Source organism: Phalacrocorax aristotelis, chromosome 1 (genome assembly GCF_949628215.1).
Source record: "Phalacrocorax aristotelis chromosome 1, bGulAri2.1, whole genome shotgun sequence".
In the NCBI taxonomy this organism is placed as follows: Eukaryota; Metazoa; Chordata; class Aves; order Suliformes; family Phalacrocoracidae; genus Phalacrocorax; species Phalacrocorax aristotelis.
The window spans coordinates 144,274,554-144,294,975 of NC_134276.1; the positions used below are offsets into that span (position 1 = coordinate 144,274,554).

The 20,422-nt window shown below is 40.9% G+C and overlaps 1 protein-coding gene across 2 annotated transcripts in view; it reads right to left on the minus strand.

Annotated features, from left to right (window-relative positions):
- GYS2 (glycogen synthase 2) overlaps positions 1-20,422 on the minus strand; it is a 56,572-nt gene that overhangs the window by 32,641 nt on the left and 3,509 nt on the right. The window contains exons 1-4 of one of the 2 annotated variants that reach the window (XM_075113874.1): positions 13,740-13,951; positions 4,451-4,632; positions 1,945-2,136; positions 926-1,111 (exon numbers count right to left, since the gene is read on the minus strand). In XM_075113874.1, the coding sequence (XP_074969975.1) occupies positions 926-1,111; positions 1,945-2,136; positions 4,451-4,632; positions 13,740-13,860 (681 nt within the window). In that variant the 5' untranslated portion in view covers positions 13,861-13,951. Of the gene's footprint in view, positions 1-925; positions 1,112-1,944; positions 2,137-4,450; positions 4,633-13,739; positions 13,952-20,422 lie in introns of those variants that run through there. The other variant, XM_075113882.1, reaches the window with a different exon arrangement.

The following is a 20,422-nucleotide window of genomic DNA, read 5'->3' on the forward strand; positions in this document are numbered from 1 at the left end:
CGGTAGAGCCCTGTGTCCCAGAGATATGCGGCCCAAGATAAGTTCTCCCATAGAAGCGTACAGCAACATGGGTCTTTTGAACTCAGAAAATACTTCCTATATTTGCCAGTTTCCCATTAAGCCTAACCTGAAAAGTTTGAAAGTAGAAGGACTTCTTATGACTTGTAAGAATTAAGAAGTTGACTGGGGGTGGGAGGGGAACTCAAACCCAAAATATTTAATGCTATTCCATGGAATTTCAGCAAGAGGAGGGCTACTGGCTGGTTTTTCTACTGCTTTTCATTAAGAGTGCTGTGAAGCTGCACCTGAAGTGTCAGATAATGACTGCAGTTGAATAGGTTTTACATTCACTAGTTACTGACACTGCTAACAGTAACTCCCAAACCATAGTATGCATTGCTTGAGTTGATTGCCTTTCCTGAACACAAAGGGGAAGATTATCAATGACACTTTACTTGCAGCGATGTCTGGGCCTGTAACTCTCCTCTTACTTTTGAAAATGTCCCGAGCCATTGAAAAGAAGGTTAAGAAACTGTTGGCAATCCTGTACTGCTACTATATTACTCCATATATCAGTGGACTGGACTAAGGCACTGACTTGACTGGAGGCTGAATGAGTTTCAGTACTTTGTAGTACAAATCTGGTAAATCAAAGTTCACTGAAGGTACTGCAAGTATTCTAGGCTCTACTGAGCTTTAGGACCTGTCAGACGACACAGACAAAGGTGCTTATGCCTAGACACCCCATGATCTCACAAATACCATTTCTTGTGCTTTGGAACTGACAACCTAACACTCGGCTGTGGGTCAATCATAACTGGTCACACAAGACAGAAAATACAATACATGGTGTAGCGCAGTAAACAGGAAAGGAGCCAGGAGCTGATTAGCTGGAAAAAGAAGGAATGAGAAAAATGTGTCTTACCTGGTCAAGATTGTTGTAAAAATCTATACTGGCTGCACACAGGTATCTCCCAAGCAGAGTTGCATGGGTTGTAAAAATTGTGGCAACAGGAAGTTTCTGAGATCGAGACAGTATTAAACCCACTCCTGCCTGCCACTCATGGAAGTGGGCAATTATGTTGGGCTTGTTGTCAAACTGACAGGAGAGCTGAAAATAATTAGAAAGAACATACATGAAACACAATTATCCTACTCACCACCCCAGCGTCAGAGGCCTCTTTTTTTCATGCCTTCTTCTGTGGGCTTTCTTTCTTTTATATGGCAAAGCAGTACAGCATTCTAAGTGGTCACTTGTCTTGATTCCCATCACACCTAATCCTTAGCCCAAGAAGCACATGTGCCTCACTAGTGCTTCAGAACAGTATCCTTCCTAGAGTGTTGGGGACCTCTGGCAAGCACAGGCACTCTTCTTTAACTTGTCCTTTGCTGTTGAAACGCTTGTTTGGATAGGAAGGTCATGAGCGCCTATGACAGACAGATCATTCTGCAGATTAACAAAGTTTCCTCTCTTCAGGAAGGCTGTTGTAGAGTGACATGTGAAGTCACAGTGCTGTCATTAATTACTTCTGTTTGCCTCTATTCCCTGTGCAAGGTAGTATCTAATAGCTGAGATATGGCTTGGCTTTAAGGACAGTTTGTGGGTGTGACAACTTGACTACCATAGGAGAGGAAAAGGGAGTTTGAGACCCTACCTGTAAGAACATCCAGTGACAAACAAGGGAGTTGAGAAGAAACACAGGGGGATGTGACAGTAAAGACACAGCAGATTTCACACAGGGTGCGCGCACACACACACCCCACAAAAAAAAAAAGTTAAATGACCACTTAGAATTTAAGTTTTAAATATAATTTTGATCTACAACAGGTATCAACTTTCATAAAATCATAATTTTAAAACTGGGGAATAGGAACCACATCCCAAAGCTTTTTGCCCTGCTGACAAGGCTGAGGCTTGAAAATCTCTAGATTTAAAAACTGTACCTCTTTTAAAAACCAGGCTGTTAATGATCCAAAAATCACAGCATCATTGGCTTCTTGGTCATGAAAAGGGATCCCTATGTTGCTGACGTCCCAAAATTCACCTTTCCACCTGTCCAGATTCCAGGCTGCTGATCCTATATCAAACAGTAAGACATATGGGCTACCCTCTATCAGCCATCTTCCAAAAAAGACCTGTGGGAAAGAGGCAAGGATATAATCAGAAAATGTTAAAGTGAATGTAAGAGCCATTTAGCATAACTATTTTCACCCATCAAGTCTTAAATATTTTACTCCTGCATTTGGTCTAGTATTACTCCATGTATTTTGCAAGGAAAACTACAAATCCTGGGTATGTAGGACTATGATCATGTATTCCTTATGTAAAAGGAAACTACAATCTTCAGGAACATTTTGTTTTAAGACTTTCAATTTAGGTTTTCATTGCAATGTTAACTTCTTCCAGGAAAAAGAAACCTTAGGAAGATTATACTTCGTTGAATAATGAGGTCTTATGTTCTTATTGAAGTATTTATGCCATTTTTGTTCTTATGCCAAAATTATTTTCTTTCAGTGAGATTTGCCACCAACCTTTTTCCATTTATGCTAGATTAGTGGTGATAGATTTTGTAGGACAGGTGCTTGGGACCTGCATCAACCACGACATTTCCTCATTCTGGCCAAGCAGCACAGCTGATGCCCTTTATTGGAGTGGAAGGATCAATCAGAAGGTGTAATAATACCTAAAACCACATCAACCTTAAATACAGCTTTCCTGCGTTATCTGCATCAATATAGTTAAATATCTCTAAGAGTATTTAGAACTCACTGATATAACCTACCTGCCTAACCAGGAGAGTAGGCTGACCTGTCATAAAGCAACACAACAGAGCTGGGCCCACACTACATATTGTATCAGTCTGCACAGTCAAATTATTTCACATTAATTCTACCACCAAAATGGCTGTAGCAGCAGAAACATATTAACTGGGAAGAAAGAGGAACTACAGGGAGCCTAATGCAGTTTATACCCCATGTGGAGGAATCTTTTATACCACTGTTCAATCTCTTTTCATTCACCAACCTTTGGGACCTCAGGGGTTCAACCCACCCCTGATGATAGAGTGGGCTGAATAGAGGTCAAGTCTTGAAAAAAAATTAGGTGAAAGCTCCTAGACCTGTTTGCACAAAAAATACGGGTTGTAACAAAGACAGGTGTGTGAAGGAGGGTCAGCTCCTTATGTACTTATTTCAGGCTACCAGGTTTCTTATTCAGGAAAATGAGGTTAAAGAGCAGGGGGTTTGTATGAACCCAGACTTCATCTAAATATGGAGTCAGGCTGTGGCAAGGAACACACCTGATCCGAGAAGTTTGGAAGAGTTCCTAGGTTCCCTGGTTTAAAGGGATCCATTGTGATGCATAAGCAAAATCCAGACATAAATGTTAATAGGATAAGCGCAGCTCCTGGAAACTAGAGCGTCATTATTAGACATCAAAGCTATACTTGACGTACCTGGGACAGATTTGCTGCTATATATGAATACTCCAGGAGCACAATGCACATGTTAGACTGGCAGAGTTGGCTGATTAAATTGAGTGTATTGCTGGAACAGCATGAAGGTGTATATATGGCATTGCAATTAATCTGCCCCACAAGTCTGTAGCAGTTTTCCAAATGAAGGAGTGTTACACAGCTTGCAGAGATGTCTCTTTGTAAGCAACAGAAGCAACATGGAAAACTTGATCAATCTCTTATGAAAGGTGATTAGAAATAAGAAATGGCAGTTAGATTAGACCTTTTAGTTTGAACCTCAGCCTGAATAATGCAAGCATCACAAAATGTTAGTGTCTCCAACAGACACTTTCCAAAGCTATGGCATACATGTCCAAAAATACGCTTCTACATAATATGCAATAGGGAATTAGATCCTAAAAACAGCAGAACTGCTGTTACAAAGGGAGATAACACATTGCAAGTGCCACAGCTGGTGGCAGTCCAAGAACCTTATGAATTTCTACATAGATGAGTTACACTGATCTGAGGAAGCAGATTCTTTGTCAGTTGGGTGCTTTTCTTAAGTCCACCTGTGATTCATCACTTTCAACTCAATATAATGCTACATAAGAAAAGTTGTGAGCTATATAGAATGCTTTTCTTTCTCCAGCACAGGAATGCCAAATGTAACGTAAAGATTCAGTCAAAGTAAGGTCATATTATATCTACTAAAATCTCACTGTATTTAGAGACTGGATAAATAAGTCATTAATCCAATTAAGTAGACTTTCAGATAAATGACTTAAAACCTGTAATTGGATAAACTTGTTCTTCCTCAAAAATAACCTTTAATGAATTGTCTCTGCTGTTCTAACAGTGGATTCTGAGCCTTTCCCATTGTGACATTGACCAGGACTGCTGTGTCAAGTGGAACGGCAAGAGCATTAACCAAAACTGTAATCTCCTCAGAGTCAGCTTTGTTGCCCTGGGAAGCAGTAGCACATCTGATTTACCTGACACCCTTGGCTTTTCATGGTGTCCATTGCCTTCTTAACTGCAGGGTTTGGAGGCTCACATGCTTCCACCTGAGTCTTCACATTGTGCTCAAAATAGGGACCAACCAGAAAATAGTTTTCACCCCATTCATCTGCTGTAATTTTGGCTTTTGTCTGGATCACAGTGTAAATGCCTCCCACTGCAAAAGAAGATCACAAAGAACAAAAAGTAGAAAGGGGGTGAAGCCACAAAACTCTTCAATAAGTTCCATCCCACCTGTGGATCAGGTACACCTCTAGTTAAACCACTTGATATATTCAGATTTCAAGTGAAACCCAGACTATCAAATAAATAGAAGTTCATTCTCTTAAATGGAATCAGAGCTTCATGGTTCAATTTAGGAGTATGCACTGATAGCAGACCATGTGTAATTCTTAATTGATAATTTAATGCTTTGCTTACTCCTGGGTGACTGCGTATGGCTTCCCTGAATTTCTCCTCTAATCTCAAATGGATGCTTTCTATCTTTAATTGCTATTTTTATCTAGTCTTAATTTTTTAAAAAATTTCTTTTAGGTGTTCAAAGTCACACCACGAATGTTCAACCCATATATTATTTTATTCTTATGTTATTCCCCCCTTTTTGGATCTTGAAATCTTTACATTCAGGTTATGGGATTCAAATCCTGGGCCTCATGCTTCCACTCTCCCATGCCTAATCTTGATTCTACTGCATCCTAAGTACAGCCTTCTGCTTTTTTATTGCAACGGTTATAATTTTCAAACATATTTTTTGTGACGTGGAAATGCACGTGGTGAGAACTCAGCTGGCACTTCCAGCTTGTTTTACACAAATCACCAAAAGAAGTCGAGGGACTGATGGATTTCATTGACTACCAACTATAAAAATGGATTTAAACCAATATCCTCAAAGTAAAAGGCACCATGTTCCATCACCATTCTAAAGAGCTGTTAGAGTTGGAAGGAACATAGCCTACACTGCCAACATAAATGTCTGCAGCACCTTCCACCAAAATATTGTCCATTTTAAAAGTAAACACAATACAAAACATATAAGAGAATACAACAACAACATTCCCTGGTGAGTCAGTACAGATCTATCTAGTCTTGCACATGGTATGCAAGATTCACTTGGCTGCTATTCCTCACAGGTTTCCATAGCCAGCCCCATAATTCATGCATCGGCAGTGCAGTCTTGCAAAGCCCCCTTTGCCATAGAACCCATGGGACCAGGCAGCAGGCATGCCGCCACCCCAACTTTGGAAGAAAAACGGTGCATGCTTGAATCCAACAAGTGGAAGAGAAGGCAAGGGAAGAGAAAGTCAGAGGCTAGGTAGCTGCTGTACATCAGAGACAACTTGGCATAGCTCCAGTGATTTTTAAGCATGGTAAAATAAATGAAGTTCAACATGTACAAGCAAACAGCAAAGGAAGCAACAGGAAGGGAATTAGTGTTCCTACTTAAAAAATCTCACCCTTTCCTGAATTTGAAAATGTTTGGTAATACTCCAGGTAAGAAGACTGTGCCATGCCTTTCAGCAGTGACAGCAAAATTACATAAGAAGTCAGCACTGCAAGTTGCTAGCGATTGATAGCAGGTACTCCAGACTTATTTTTTAAAAGGCACTGGGGCATCCAGCAATGCTAATGCACTGCATCTAACTACATATGGCAAGAATCCTCAGAAGCTACCTGACTTCTCTTAAAAGTCTGCAGCAAATGACCACCATTTTGAGTAGAGCAGCTGAAGTTGCTCAGCATTTTGGGAGATTACTTCCCAGATTAATTAAACTGTATCACGAGACAACTGCAGAAAGCCTTCTGCTAAGCCTGGTACCTTGCAGCCCTGAGGAACTGAATGACAAAGCTACATTTTCAATTGTGCTCATATAAAATAAATTGCGCCTTTAAAATCCTTTTCTTTAGAAATATCCCATTTGTTTTGAATGCCTGAAGGGTCCTACTATTTTTATGTCAAGATGTCTCAGGATTCTAAGTGTTTTGCAAATTAGAACGAATGCAGTTGCAATCTCTCAGCTTCCTAAGTGGAATTATTACAATAAATTGTTACCCTACATAATAAGTCAAGATGTAAGCTGACAAGAATCTTACAGGTGTATCTCCTAAGTCAAGCTCAAAGTTCAAGAGTTTCACATCATATAGACATGGAACTGCAGAAGTAATTCTATGCATGAGACTATTCTTCTCTACTTCATTAGGACCAGAAAGGTAAGAAACTAACTTATAGTCACCATGTTCTACCATGGCTTCTCTGGACAGGGGTTTAGAGAAATCTTTGGTAAATGACACTACATATTCCCTCCAAGTTCCTCCGTTCACAAGATGAGAGAGACTACTTGAATAGCTTGGATTCAGATAAACGAATAATTTTAATTATACAAGACAAGTCAGAATGTTCAGCCTAGGACGTGATGCGGTAACAGTGACATGTCTGTTTTTATGGAGTGGTAAGTACATCATAAGCATAAGGCACTGCAATCCAACATGGGTAGATAAGGGGTTTCGTAGAAATCTTAGTCATGAAACTAGTTGGTTTTAACCAGCAGAAATACTGAGCTTACAATAAGGAAAGATTTTTGTGCAAAGCAGCCTGGTGACCCTGTAAAAAGAGAAAATACCGACTTGTAAGATGAAAGATACTAAATAACATGATAAATCGGTATATGAACAGAGTGGTGCAAAGCTCTTTCCCCACTATCACAAGAGTGGAGATCAGGCTCTTTCACACTAAAAGGCATTCAACTTTGGGATCAGCAAGGTAGCTGAGTTTTCAGAAGATAGCTGTGATAAAATCTCTGGGTTACCTGGCCCCAAAACTTGCTTTTGTCTTCTCTGTCACTGTGGAAATATGACTTACAAAGCATGTCTTTGCGTAAGCTTTAATCGATGGGAGGGAAAGCGTGCAAGTGAAACTATGTATGTGGAAAGTGTTGGGCAAAACTTAAAGACATCTTGAGAAGAGCAGAGCAATGTCTAGAATAATGTATTGCCTTTTGAAATTACACTTTTCCATAGCAAATTCAAGAAACACATTAAGAGATAGCTTATATCTGCTCAGTTACTTTGAATTCCCTGGAAATACCTGTGCCAGTAAGCAATGCATTACATATCCTACTGAATAACAGAGTAAGGTTTTATGTATTCACCTGAAGCCTAGCAGAATTCTCAAATTACTTCCAACAGTTAGGTAAGCCTTCTTGTTCTTCTCCAAGATGATGTTTCAAGGTCATATTATAAACAGAAAACTTTTCCAAACAACAGACATGTACCAAAATCCCATGATGTTGCAAGTTTCTGTATGTAGCCTCTGAAGTTTTGTACTTTAAAAGAGGTTTTAGAAAAAACAATAAGAGACAAATGAGAAATAGATGCAGCATCAGGAGAGGTCAGATCCAGAGAATTGGTTCGGATAGTCACAAACACAGCAAATTAGCAGTAGAATGTGGATAGAGGGCTAGTTTAGTGTCCTGATCTCTATCAAAATGCTTTATTCAAATATTTTAAATTTTAATAATTTTTAAATTACTTTGAGATAAAAATATTTATATTCTTTATTTCTTTTTCAAATGTGTTTTTAACTTTCCAGCAGAATAAAAGAAATGAACAACAAATATTTTTTCCCATGTATTTCCTTTCCATTCTTCCTCTTTTTCCAGGAAAAAATAAGCTGGCATGAAAAACCAAAATGTCTGGTAAAGAAGGATTTTGTTCATTTAAGAGAAGTTTGACTTTTTTCTTAGTGACCTCTTTAAAAAGATAGAAGATGGTAACAAAATATTTTCTCAGAAAATATTTCATAGACTTATTTTTAAAAGTTTGAAAAGTTTTCATATATGTTACCACTACTATGAATTTGTCTAAAGACATTATCTACATCACTCCAGCCATTTTCTTCTTTCCATATTTTAAGTCCTGGTGCATTATTTCTTTTGTGTATTTAAAATCCAAGCAGCAATTAGAGCCCTCCAGGATAGACAACAGACCTAACTAAATAAATAAATAAAAATCTGTGAGTCAAAGACAGTCTCCCAATATCATATCACTACTGAGGACAACATTAGGCAGAAGTGGAGACCTAACTATGCAAATGGAGATCTTTGTGCAAGATCTAGCATGTAGATGTGCTCTTTCTACCGCAAGCTGTTATATGGAAAGAAGCATTGCCAATGCTTTTTGTCACCTGATGAGGAAGGGTCCCCAACTTCCAGGACTACCCGGGAACTGTGTTGACAAAAATTGTCTTCTGGAGGGGCGATCCTTTGAGCATGGAATTGCCAAAACTTCTCAAAGCTGCCAGAGATACCTACCATTCATTTTACTTGCTCTCCCACCCACCCCACATTACAGAAGGAAGGAAACAGAAACCCAAAATGAAGGAGAGAGATAGGAAGAGAAGGTATGAAATGAGACAGAGATAAGTGGAAGTTGTTGCTGATCACTGAGTCCTTCCACACACACCTTTGCTACACAGACAGAGGATCAGGGTGCTCCCAGGGCTCTTCAGCTTCTTTGCTACAGCCTGACTAGGCCACTCTGAAGGCACTAAAGCTTTCCTGAGGACCATGGCTGCCATGGAACCCAAGAGCACAGTGGGACCCCACATTCAGGATTCAAATTGACTTTGCGGCCACAATTACTAGTTACATCAACTATCCTTTTACCCCTTCCCCTCAGAATGTGTCTCTGGTCTATAGAGATGTGATAAAATTGGGCTTGAACTAGTTTTTTTCTAATGTTTGTTTGGATTTTTATTGATTGATTGATTGATTGATTGCCTGTTGAGATATCTGGGGACCTTTTATAGAATAAGGTAGTAACATGCATTGGGTGAAAACAAACCCAGCATCTTCAGATAGAAGATGTTTTTCATGTATTTTTTTGCTATGTTTGTGGCCAGGACTCATCAGATGGAAGTTCTCTAAATTCTGTTAAATTCTGGCATTCTGAAATAATACTGAAACACTTAAATTTATGACAGATGTCCACGTTACAGACGCTATTTCTGTGTGTATCATCCCCAGTGCACAAGATTTCATTTGAGCTTGATTTGACGTTGATGTACCACCCCACTCGAGAAATGCACAGAGCTTTGATGCTGTGCTTATGCCAAGTTTATGCCAGCACACCCCCACTCCCCAAAGTGTGTTAGTTCAGGTGTGTCACAGGTTACATCACTCACCTTCTCCCAGGGAACTTTGATCATGGAAAGACATTTAACACAGAGGAGGTAAAATGCTGGTCCTACTGACTTCAGTGGACTCAGGATTTAATTTCCAAGAGTCCAAACTTTCACCAGAGAAACTGTACATAGAGCTCTGCTCCAGGGCGAGCTGAACCAAGGTTTGTTTTTAGCAGACTCTTCATTTCAATAGGGATGGAAAAAATTATTTAGGATTCATCCACCAGTGACTCGAGCGAATCTGTTCACAGCTGAATGATGATACAAACTGGCTGTTTGCCCAGCATTTTTAAGCATTCTTCTATTTTCTATCTAAAAGCTGTTAGTAATACAGCAGGAGATACTAATATAAATATTAATGGAATGATTTTAAAGATATCTTTATAGATCACAGACCAGATCTTGAACATTCTCACCCCTTCTCATTAATCAGAAAACCCACTAAACTGCAGTTCTTATTCTAACTTACAGAATTAGACTTCTCTCCCCTACCCAGATAAAATGCTTCAGTTTTCAGTGTGCAAACATTTAAAAGAGTTTAAAGAGGATGGAGCCATTTTCACTGAGGAAAATGTCCAGGACTGCTGACATTACTCCTGCAATGGCCTTTGGCCGCTCCCTGTTGGCAATTTCCATCTGTTGGGCTTCAGACACAAGATTTACATAGCTTGTAGCCACTTGCTTTGTGCTTCTGTCCTTAAAGCTTTTATTGGTCTTCATGTTAAGGAGGAAAGAAAACCAATCATCTTTTCCAATGTGCACAGAGATATGACCAGTCCTGGCTTTACCAGAGCATGGCGACCAGGTGAGAAGGGGAAGGGTAAAACATGCTGAGCTTCTCCATGATTACCACCAAATCATGTGGCACTGCAGTGCACTGGGTCCCTTGCCTGCCTGCTTTTTTCACCTTCTGCCACAGAAACACAGTAGATCCACTTCACAGTATGGGTCTTGCCCATCAGTGAAGAGCCAAATAAAACAAGGAAAATCTTGCAAAATGAACGGTACTTTTGTCATTTCTTTGTCAGGGGACATTCAATGCAAGATGATGTCAATGTTGTGCTTGGTTTAGGTCGCAAGTGCCTTTCCACATGACTTGGGGGAAGGGGAAGGGAAAGCAACACTGGCAAATGAGCCTTCTTTTATTTCTCATTCTCTCCTTTGGCTACTTTATCTTTGCTTGCTCCAGACAGAGAAGAGGAGAAAGAAGAGTAACTGAGATGCTGATGCTTTCCAAACACATATGTCAGAGGTTGCCACTTAGCTTAGGCAGCATCTGGGACAGAGAATATAAAAAGGAAGCATGGAGAAATAGAAAGCTCGCCCTTGTTAGAGCATGTGTTAAATGATCTAGACTTAAAAACAAGAGACACACCTTCACTGTGCCAGCTGCTGAGAAAGAAGTGGTGAGATTCTGGAAACAGCAGACACGTTTATGAATTCAGTGCTCAGGACAACTGATTTGCCCTTCCCTACAGCTGCATCTTATGCCTCAGTACCAACCAGCACCATCAAGGAAATCCCAGTAAATGCTTACTCCCCGTGGGCAGCCTCGCACATGAAGACCCTCTCACACTACATAATCAGATGTGCTCCAATTTGCAGGACCCCTTCATCATCCTTAGACTCTGAAGGAGAATATATTTAAGAGGTCCAGACAACAACTCAGCACGTAAAGGGCACTGTTTACAGGTGCAGGAATAGATAGCCATCTCTGAGGTCTGGTAGCATGCTCCCTAATAGGGAAGATGACATCCAACCTTACTGTCACTGCCACAGAGAAATGGAGGAACCAGTAAGAAACAGCACTGGTCAATGAGGAAATGTACCCATAGCCAAGCATCTAGTGATGTGCACGAAGTTAACACAAAGACTTGAACTCTCTCCTGCAGACAGCAACAGCTTTACACCACTTTAGCAGTGCAAACCAACTTCATGCTGAACTACTCTGATGCACCTTTGCATTGCCAGAAAGGAAGAAAGAACCCTTCATGTTAATGCTTAAAATTAGCTTGTCAGGCAATAAGGCCAGCTAATGCTTACCGTTCCCTCTATTTTGGGAACATATACAGCAACTTTAAAACTAAAACACATGGCAGTACTACATCTACATGGGGTCAGCCTAGTTAGTCAAATAAATAGTTCTCCCTTCTGCTAAAGGAGGCAGGAAATATACCGTGTAAGCTATTATTTCCTAAGCCTATGTATTGTCTGTCATGATTCTCCCTGCATTTTGTTGGCTACTCTCTCTACTAAGAAACACAGTGCCCTAACATTTTCCAAGAACTGTTTATAAAGTTAGGTCACCAGGGAACGGTATCTCACCACGTGACTTAGGCATTCAATTGCCTGGAAGATATAGAAAAAAAAAGTTCAGTATCAAGAATTCACCAGAAAAATAAGCTGAAATAGGCTTATTAAAGAGTTTTTACACATATGTTTCCAGTCAAGGTTGGTTAATGGAAGCTTTGCACAGAGATCCAGTTCTAAGGAAGAAATTACTTGCCATGACTAGTTCAGTCAGCCCCATTTGAATAGATGGGTTTGGTAAGAGGTGTGATTAACAGCACCTTATTTTTAAACTAACTGAATAAGTATCCACTCTCATAATTATGAATTCTCTCATAAAATGTGAGAATAACAAATTTTAGCTGTGTCAGTTGATTTGACTTCAGGTAAGTCAACAAGAGCTACATGGATGATTAAATGATTCACTGTATTTTGTATATACACAGAAAGACAGATTGTGTTCTACTTTTTCTTAAACATGTTGTGTGATATCTATAAGCAGTGGGTCCAGATGACCAGAACATATATATATATATACACACACACACACTATGGAGTTCAGCCATGTTAGTGAGAACACCTGAATTTGCTGGATTTCTGCTGCCATCTGCTTGCCAGTGCCTTACTTACTATGCACACTCTGAAAGTAAATGCTGCATGCTCCAAGTTCTGACAGTAGGAAATTAACTCAAAAAGCTTGACTGAAGCTACTGAAAAATAAGCCCACAGGGATTCAAAGTGCACAGATACTCTGTACTATCTCTGTGTATAGATAGTCCTCACCACCCTGAAAAGAACAACATAAAATTGCACTGTAGTGCAGATTAAATACCAGAAGCTATCACAGAATATTAATTCCAATTTCACCCTAGCGCCGTCTGTTCCTCTCACACGCATTTCCTATTTAGAGCTAAAATCTTAGCAGATTACAGATCCCCTCTCCTGACTGGTCTCTCTATCTGCCAGGACAGTAAGACACAGGAAGTCAATGATTTACTCATACTAACTCACTTTTATGGCAAAAACAGAGCCCATTCCCCCTTGGTGAACTACACCTAGCTGAAAGGGGATGATTTGATGGGTGAATTAGAAATGAAGGCAGAACAATCTTTACATAACAAACAGCATGCTCTTTGCCAAACAAGCTGTATGTAGTGGACAGATTTTCAATCTGTGCACATGCACGAAGCATGAAGTCTGCCTGGCACCACCTGTGTTTGCAAAGACCAGTCCAAAAGGCTTGCAGCTGGCATAAAGACTGCTGGTCATTGACATCTGGCTTTTTATTCAGTGTCTTCAATGCAGCTATGTTTATTTATACCTATTTCAAATTTGGCCTCTTCTCCACACTGCTATGGAAGGCTGAGGGAGACTGCTGAACTGCTCTGAACCTGATACCTGTTTTACAGCTCACTTTCATGCATCACATTCCCAAGTAAATTTGCATGGAAGGTAAAATGCAAATACGTACAAAGCAACATCTATTTATCCATACATCTGCACACCCAGGCATAACGCTTAGATGTTTGTTTAAACAACCTAGCCCTGGTGGTAAAACATGTAAAGACACACAGACATCCTGACTATACACTCACCCCACACAAGCACAGGCAGATGCAGCCCACACACCACATGCACAATTACACATGGATGCCACATTCAATCCTTCCAGTAAAATAGCTCTGCAGCCTACTTTTCCCCAATCTCCCCTTGATGCCTTTCATGTCCAAGTCCTTCATGCCTTCCCTCACTCCCATGAAAACAGCAATACCAGCTCCTAATAGTGTTGTACAAACCTTTGTTGGTAACTTCCCAAGAAACTTCAAAAAGCAACAAATCCTCCACTGGCAGGTCTTCATCCTCCCACTGAGGAAGCCCGTTAAGGGAAGTCATGGACAGTGATCTGGCCAGTGGCATTTTCTTCAGCCCTTGAATGCTCACCACGCAGGCCACAACAGTTAGCAAATGTCCAGTTAATGTGGTGGTTCTCTGCAGTTCTGGTTGGAGCAGTCTGCCAGTGTGCTGGGCTCCAAGGAGAAAATTTATTCAGATAGCTGGGAGCTAATGGGTTTAAACTGTCTGACCACCAGCATTAAATTGGCTCAATGAAATCCTCAGGGCTTGAGAAGCAGCTGTTGGCAGAGGTAAGAATTTAAGACTGACCTGAGAAAGGTCTTGACTGTTTTGGGGCCAGGCCTCTTTCTTTTTCTTCTCTTAGAGGGACATAAAAAATGTTTTTGAGCTCCTTAGACACAGCATTCAGTATCTACCACCCCAGGGACAACTGAAACTCGACAGCTGTAAATTCAGCACTGCCCTGAGCAAACTCCAGCAGGGAGGACGCTTTGAGTTCACCACCTGATTTGAGTCCAGCCCCTGAGTCCTCCCCTCGAGGTACACCCTCCCATTAACACCCATGGACCTTCTCTATCCACTGCCCACTTATAAGACAGGTAAGTAGACTTGTTCTACATGACATCTCTTAGACTACTTGCTGGGTTAAACACTGTTGCTGAGTCTTGTGCAGTTCATCAGTCCATAAGCACTAATTTACCTTATTCCCTCCTCCACAATTAACTCCAGGGCTCTGTGCATGCTGTTGGCTTCATTCTGCTCTTGAGCAACCCTGCAGCCCTGACAACTTCTACAAACAGAGCTACAAAGGCTCTATTCCTACTTTGGCATGCACTTCGGCCCTCCCTGCAGTCCTGGTCCACTTGGTTTCTCTTTTTCTATGCCACAGCTCTTTTCCAGCCTCTGGGCTCATGTTATCTGCCCAGGGAAACTAGTGGGTACTAAGTCGGGAACAGTATGCACTTGTCTTGCTCCAGCACAGAGCTGGGATGCTGCAAGCACTGTACGTACATCTGCAGAGATGTCAGTCCCTAACTTGTAACCTGAGTTCCTCAAAGCTCCACAGAGCAGCTGTCTGCTTGAAAGATGCTTATCTGCTTATGTGTCTGGTTGAGAAGCCACTGCTTCTCGGACAGCTGCATAAATTGAATCGGATTCTGAGCTTAGAGCACAACTTGCCCAAAATCTGCAGTTCAGCAGCAAGCAAACCTCCAGGTGAGATCCAGGGCATCTCTGGCACTGTGATGAATAACATTGCACCAGCAGGCACACACTACATAGTAGCATAGAGGGAAAGACTAGCAGCTCACTTAAGACAAAATAAGTCCAAGGCAATTGGTTTAGAAGACAGGCAACCCATTTGCATAAAAGTCTCTTAGACATAATATAATACAGCTGAGCCTACTTTAACAGATAACTATCCCACAAAAAAACTTGTTCTTCCTCTTACACTTCCCATGCCTTCTCTGCACTTAGAGTGGTCAGACCCATCCCTGAGCTGATGGATATACCTCACCAAACTAACCTAAGGATGCAGAAAACTTTTTTGCCAAGTGAGGAATGAAAGCTGTCTCAGCAAAAAGCCTGGCAAGAGGGGATGGAGCAGTATGGCTGGGAACAGGGAGAGATGGGAAAGATGAGAGCAAATGCTGCCTCGCCTTTCCAGCCAGTGGAGCTGGCAGGCAGGCTCACATGGGCTGTGCGTTGGGGGAAAGCTGTTTCCCTTCTAGGTTAACTGTAAGGCATCACAGCCTGCCCAGGGAACAGCTCAGGGTTTTATGGGCTGGGTGTCTTTTTGTCTCAGTGGTTTGGATTGCCCTATTTACCAGTTTATTAAAAAAAAAAGCCTGGTCAAGAATCATTATTTTTGAGGCCGCTGTGGCTTTTACTAGCTGGAGGAGGTAGGAAACCATAGGTTTCCTATAGGTTAAAAATCATGTTGCTGAAAAGAAAAAACAGTAGTATTTTAAGGCTCACTTCATTTCTGCACCATTGAGTCACATTTTCACACTTTCCCCTGGAAACCCTGAGGGAGACGCTGAAAGCTGCCAGTCTTGCAAAGTCAATCTCAGGTGACCAGCAGAGAAGGTAAGAACAAAGCAGCCCACAAGCTCGTCCTAATCCCAGAGGCTTTCATCAGCCCTGTGTCAACAAATACACTCTAAAACCAGAGGTTTTAAATGAGACAGCAGGGGTGGTTAGCCCACAGTCTGCCTCACTGATTGCAGCCTACGGATCGAGTCCTGCAGCGCAGTGGCTAGGGGCGGCTTCCCACCCCGCCGACCCTCGCGCCAGGCCCCTCTCCTGCCACCCTGCCTGCAGGCCGCCATGTCAGGCCGCACCATCCCCTCGGCCCGTGGCACCAACTCGCATGGTGGCAGGCAGAGGCACTGGGATATCTCGCTAGCAGAACTGTCAGTGGGTTGGTTTGTAGTGTTAGGTGGTACGTATGAACTTTTATTTATCAAAAATGAGCCAGAGGAACTCGTGCCAGCTCAGTCATATTATTACAATTAACTACCACAAGCTTCAGCTTCCCAGAGGGAAACAAGGCAGGTTTGCAGGTGCATGGGCCCCATGGTCGCTGCTGGCTGGGTACCGCTGACCTCTACAGCCCTTTGAACCTTATTCAGGATGCTGAGGTCAAACTACCCACACCAGTTACCTCTCCAGGGATGACAAGAAACCCTCTAGTAGTGATGCCTGATAAACAGTGGCACGGGCTCACTGACATACCCCTGTCCCTAAGCATTCAAAAGCCTACAAACCATGCAAATAATTTGAGAACAGTGAACTGAAGTTGTAATAATAAAATTTTTAAGCTCTGTGGTTTTCAGGTTCTTGAGTGTCATGTTTTTCCACCTTTTGTGATAAGAGGATACTTCTTTTATTTTTTGAATTTGACAAAAGACAATATAACCCCTTAAACCTTGGAGAATGGGTTTGAAAGAATCATCAGATACCACAAGACAATTTCACAAGCACCAACACCACCATCATTGGATGAACCTAGGCAACTCATGTAACTCATCTTTCACAGGCTAGAGATAATACTCATGGGGTTTTTTAAGTGTTTCTGGTTTGATAAAATGTGCGCAATAGCACTATGACTATTAGTATTCTTTCATATTCAGACTACATTTCGCTATCCAATCTGCATGTCTTAAAGAAGCTTTTTTTCACACAGTGCCATCCCACATTTATGCTTTTTTGTTATTAGTGAGGGAAAAGCATATGAAATGTCTCGGAAATGTTAGATCCAACAGAGAGTCTGAAAACTTTCATCCCTGCAAATGCTCTTAATTGCTAGAGGGCAAAGGGCCCTGTTCATTATATTTATGGTCTGCCAGGATTATGTTTGGGATCTCTGTGATGCACATGGAGGTGTCTGTTTACTGCCATGAAGTAGGTAATGCCTGTAGCTGTGTACCTACAGCAAAATGAGCTCTCCAGGAGAAAAGCTATATTCTGAAAGTGAGAATAGGCAAACTTAGCACACACAGTGGAGGGGCAGTCACCAAAAGCAGAAACAAACAGAATGGCAGCCACTAGCTATCCTCTGTGTCAAGTGCAAGCGGTAAAAGGGACACTCTGCTAACACTAGAACGTGTCATTTTTGTCATAGAGAAGGGAAAGGTTGTGACTACAATTGTACAGTTTGTTCCTTTTTAGCAAAACAGAGGACAACTGCTGAAGTGGGAAGATGGAAACCTACACAAAATAGTAGGTTTTAAAATATAACATTGATTAAAATATTTTCCAGAAATCTGGAAACCAATGAAACTGTTTTTTAGTCTGGCCTATTTAGGTTCCTATATTGTTCTTATCATCGAAGTATACGAATGCCCTCTGGTAATGCATTATTCAGTGTGACTCAATTCTGCCTGACATCATTTGTTATACCATCAAATTCTTTTTCAGCCCACAGAATTTAAATAATGTCGCTTGCAAGAATACTGGACAATAAGAAGGCTGAGTCTGCAAGGTCTTTGAAGATAAATCATACAAAGCGTGTATTGTTTTTCCCAAATTTTCTACAGTTCTCTGGAGATCACAATGCAGGGACAGTACCATGCATTCTGCTCTACCTAAAACTCTTTTTGAAACTGTTACCTCCCAGGATGTTGTCTTCTCTGCATGGTTTGATCTAACTCTGTCTATTTGGGCAGAGCAAAGTTTTCTGCAAACACTAACTCAGCACATCACACCAGGAAGTGAGTCATGGATGTTGTCTTCACACCAGTGTTGCTCCAATAAAACCACTTCAGAAAATCTTTTTTGTTGGAAAATCAACTTCAGCCTCCCTGGCTGCAAGTGAGAAAATGCACGTTAGGGGAAGAAACGCTCTCAATGTGTGGGAGTTTATAATGAGATAACTGTCTAGGTCTGGCTTGTTCTAAACATAGCTGCGGTTCCAAGGTTTGCCTACGTTAAATGCAGGGGGGAAAAAAAGACATAGATGTTAAAAATGCTCATACACGTTGAGTCAAATTTTACAGGAGGAAGCTACAATGGTTTGTAGCAATTACTGATGTGCACACACTGTACTTCAGAAATAGAGCAGTAGGTGGCACTGATGGTATCAACATGAGTTCTCCAGAGTCTATTGTTTTGTTTGACCAAAAGGCTGTTTTATTCCTCTCAATAAATCCTGGTTTATGACAAACCTTAGTTTTACGAAGCCCGTGGAAACAATTACAGCACAATCACCAAAATGGGGGATCTCCATTTGGAAGGAAAGCTCTTGCCTCAGGCTGAGAGAGAAGAGGGGAAAAGAAGAGCAGAGATGGGATCCTTAATAAAATGAGTTCTTAGTACTCAGCAGTGTGGGCTGCCAAGGCTAGAGCAACCCTTATGAATAAAGTTAAGAAACGTAGAGATAGAAGCTGAGCTTTATTTTGTACCCCAAAAGGTAATATGCATGATTCTAAAGTGACACATTACAGATATTTTTTTTGCTGAGGATGCTGTTGACTTAAAAAAAAGCAGTATGGTAACATTATATTTCTTTTTTTTTTTTTCTCTTCATTCCAGGTGTTTGTTCCCTTCTTTCTTTTCCCCTTTTGAACTTCATTGTGCTATTTCCTGTCTTCAGTTACTTAACTTCTAAAGGTGTTCCTTTGACCTCCATGTGATGTAGGTGCCTTTTTGACCCCACTGAAAGGCCTCACTGTTTATTACCTTTGCAATTTGGGTGTACTAATGAACCTCCCTAGAAATAGTTTAGGAAAAAACTCAGATTTTTACTTAATTAAAAAAAAATCTTAAGATAGAAATGTCTATCTTAGGTGCTTTAGTTCTATTTTCTGTGGTTTAGTTTTGTGTTATACAACCACAGTAATACTTAGTTGCACTTGTTTTTAACCCTTCTGAAAAGAAAATGGTAAAATCTTACTGTATTTTGCTTCAGAATCTAGTAAATCTCATTATAAATCCCAAAATGGTAGAGAAAATTAGAAAAATAAATCAAACCTGCCTAAGTGATGTGTCTAAATTGTTCACTGGCATCCTCCTCCTTTTTTAAAGAGGCCTTGTGATCAGGCATCTTGGCTCTGCTGGCCAGCTGCCAAGCTGTTGTGGTCTGAAACCCAGTGGGAGAACTGGATTATGACGGATGGACAGGTGTGCATAAGACTGAGACATTGAGGTTCTTTAGTTACCCTTAGAGAATTTGGCACTCAGCGTATGGTCAAATTCTAGTAAAATTTATTGCAAAAGTGTCTGGGAAAAAATTCTGCGTGCTTTACATCCAAGTTCTAGTAGCTGATAAAATCAGGACCCGTTCTGCGAAGGTGGGGGATGCGTGTCTTGTTAGTTCAGCTAGCCTTCTCTCTTTCTCTAGTTGAGACACAGCTCCATTGAATATGCATGGTAAATTGCTTACCCAAGGGAACTCTAGAAAAACCTGTTCGTAGGGACATATATCCCCTTATCAGTTAGTTGATTTTTCAGATGTTTTGAGGTATCAAAAATGTTTATCAGCCGGATCTCACTTTCTAATACTGTAGGCTAGAAAATCACGTATTATTAAGCACTCTAATGCAGGTAGAAGACTTGAGCCTCAAACTCATCCTCAGATCTCTGCATTCCAGGGTAAATGGTTGCTAAGAAATTCCTGGCTGAGGATACTCCCAAATTGTGGAGGCTTCCTCAGTTCTGAATCCCAAACATATTAAGGATAATTGCATATGCTTAGAAGCACCTTAAAGTCACAGACTGATAGACTTCAGTTTATATCAGCACTACAAAATATTTTGTATACATCTGTTAAAATAGTAATCAGAAATATCCAGGTCTTCATGGCAGTTAGGCTGCCATAAAAGGAATAATTTTGTTTTAGAGAGAAAACTGCCTGTTCATAACTGTAATTATTGAGGAAAGGATATTAGCAGTTGCGTGGCATAACAAATAACTAAACAATTTTCCATCACAGCAGAATACCTATGAAAGTAAAAGGAATTTATGCTTCAGAACAGCATATGAACTCCTAGGAGTGTTGCGGACCACTATTTTTGCAATGGCTGCCAAATTTAGGCCTGATTGTAAGGGCCTTAGCTGTTGCAGAATCAGCCCCCATCAGCTAGACTATTCCTTTTTGCTGCCATTTACCTGTCTGTGTGGGCTT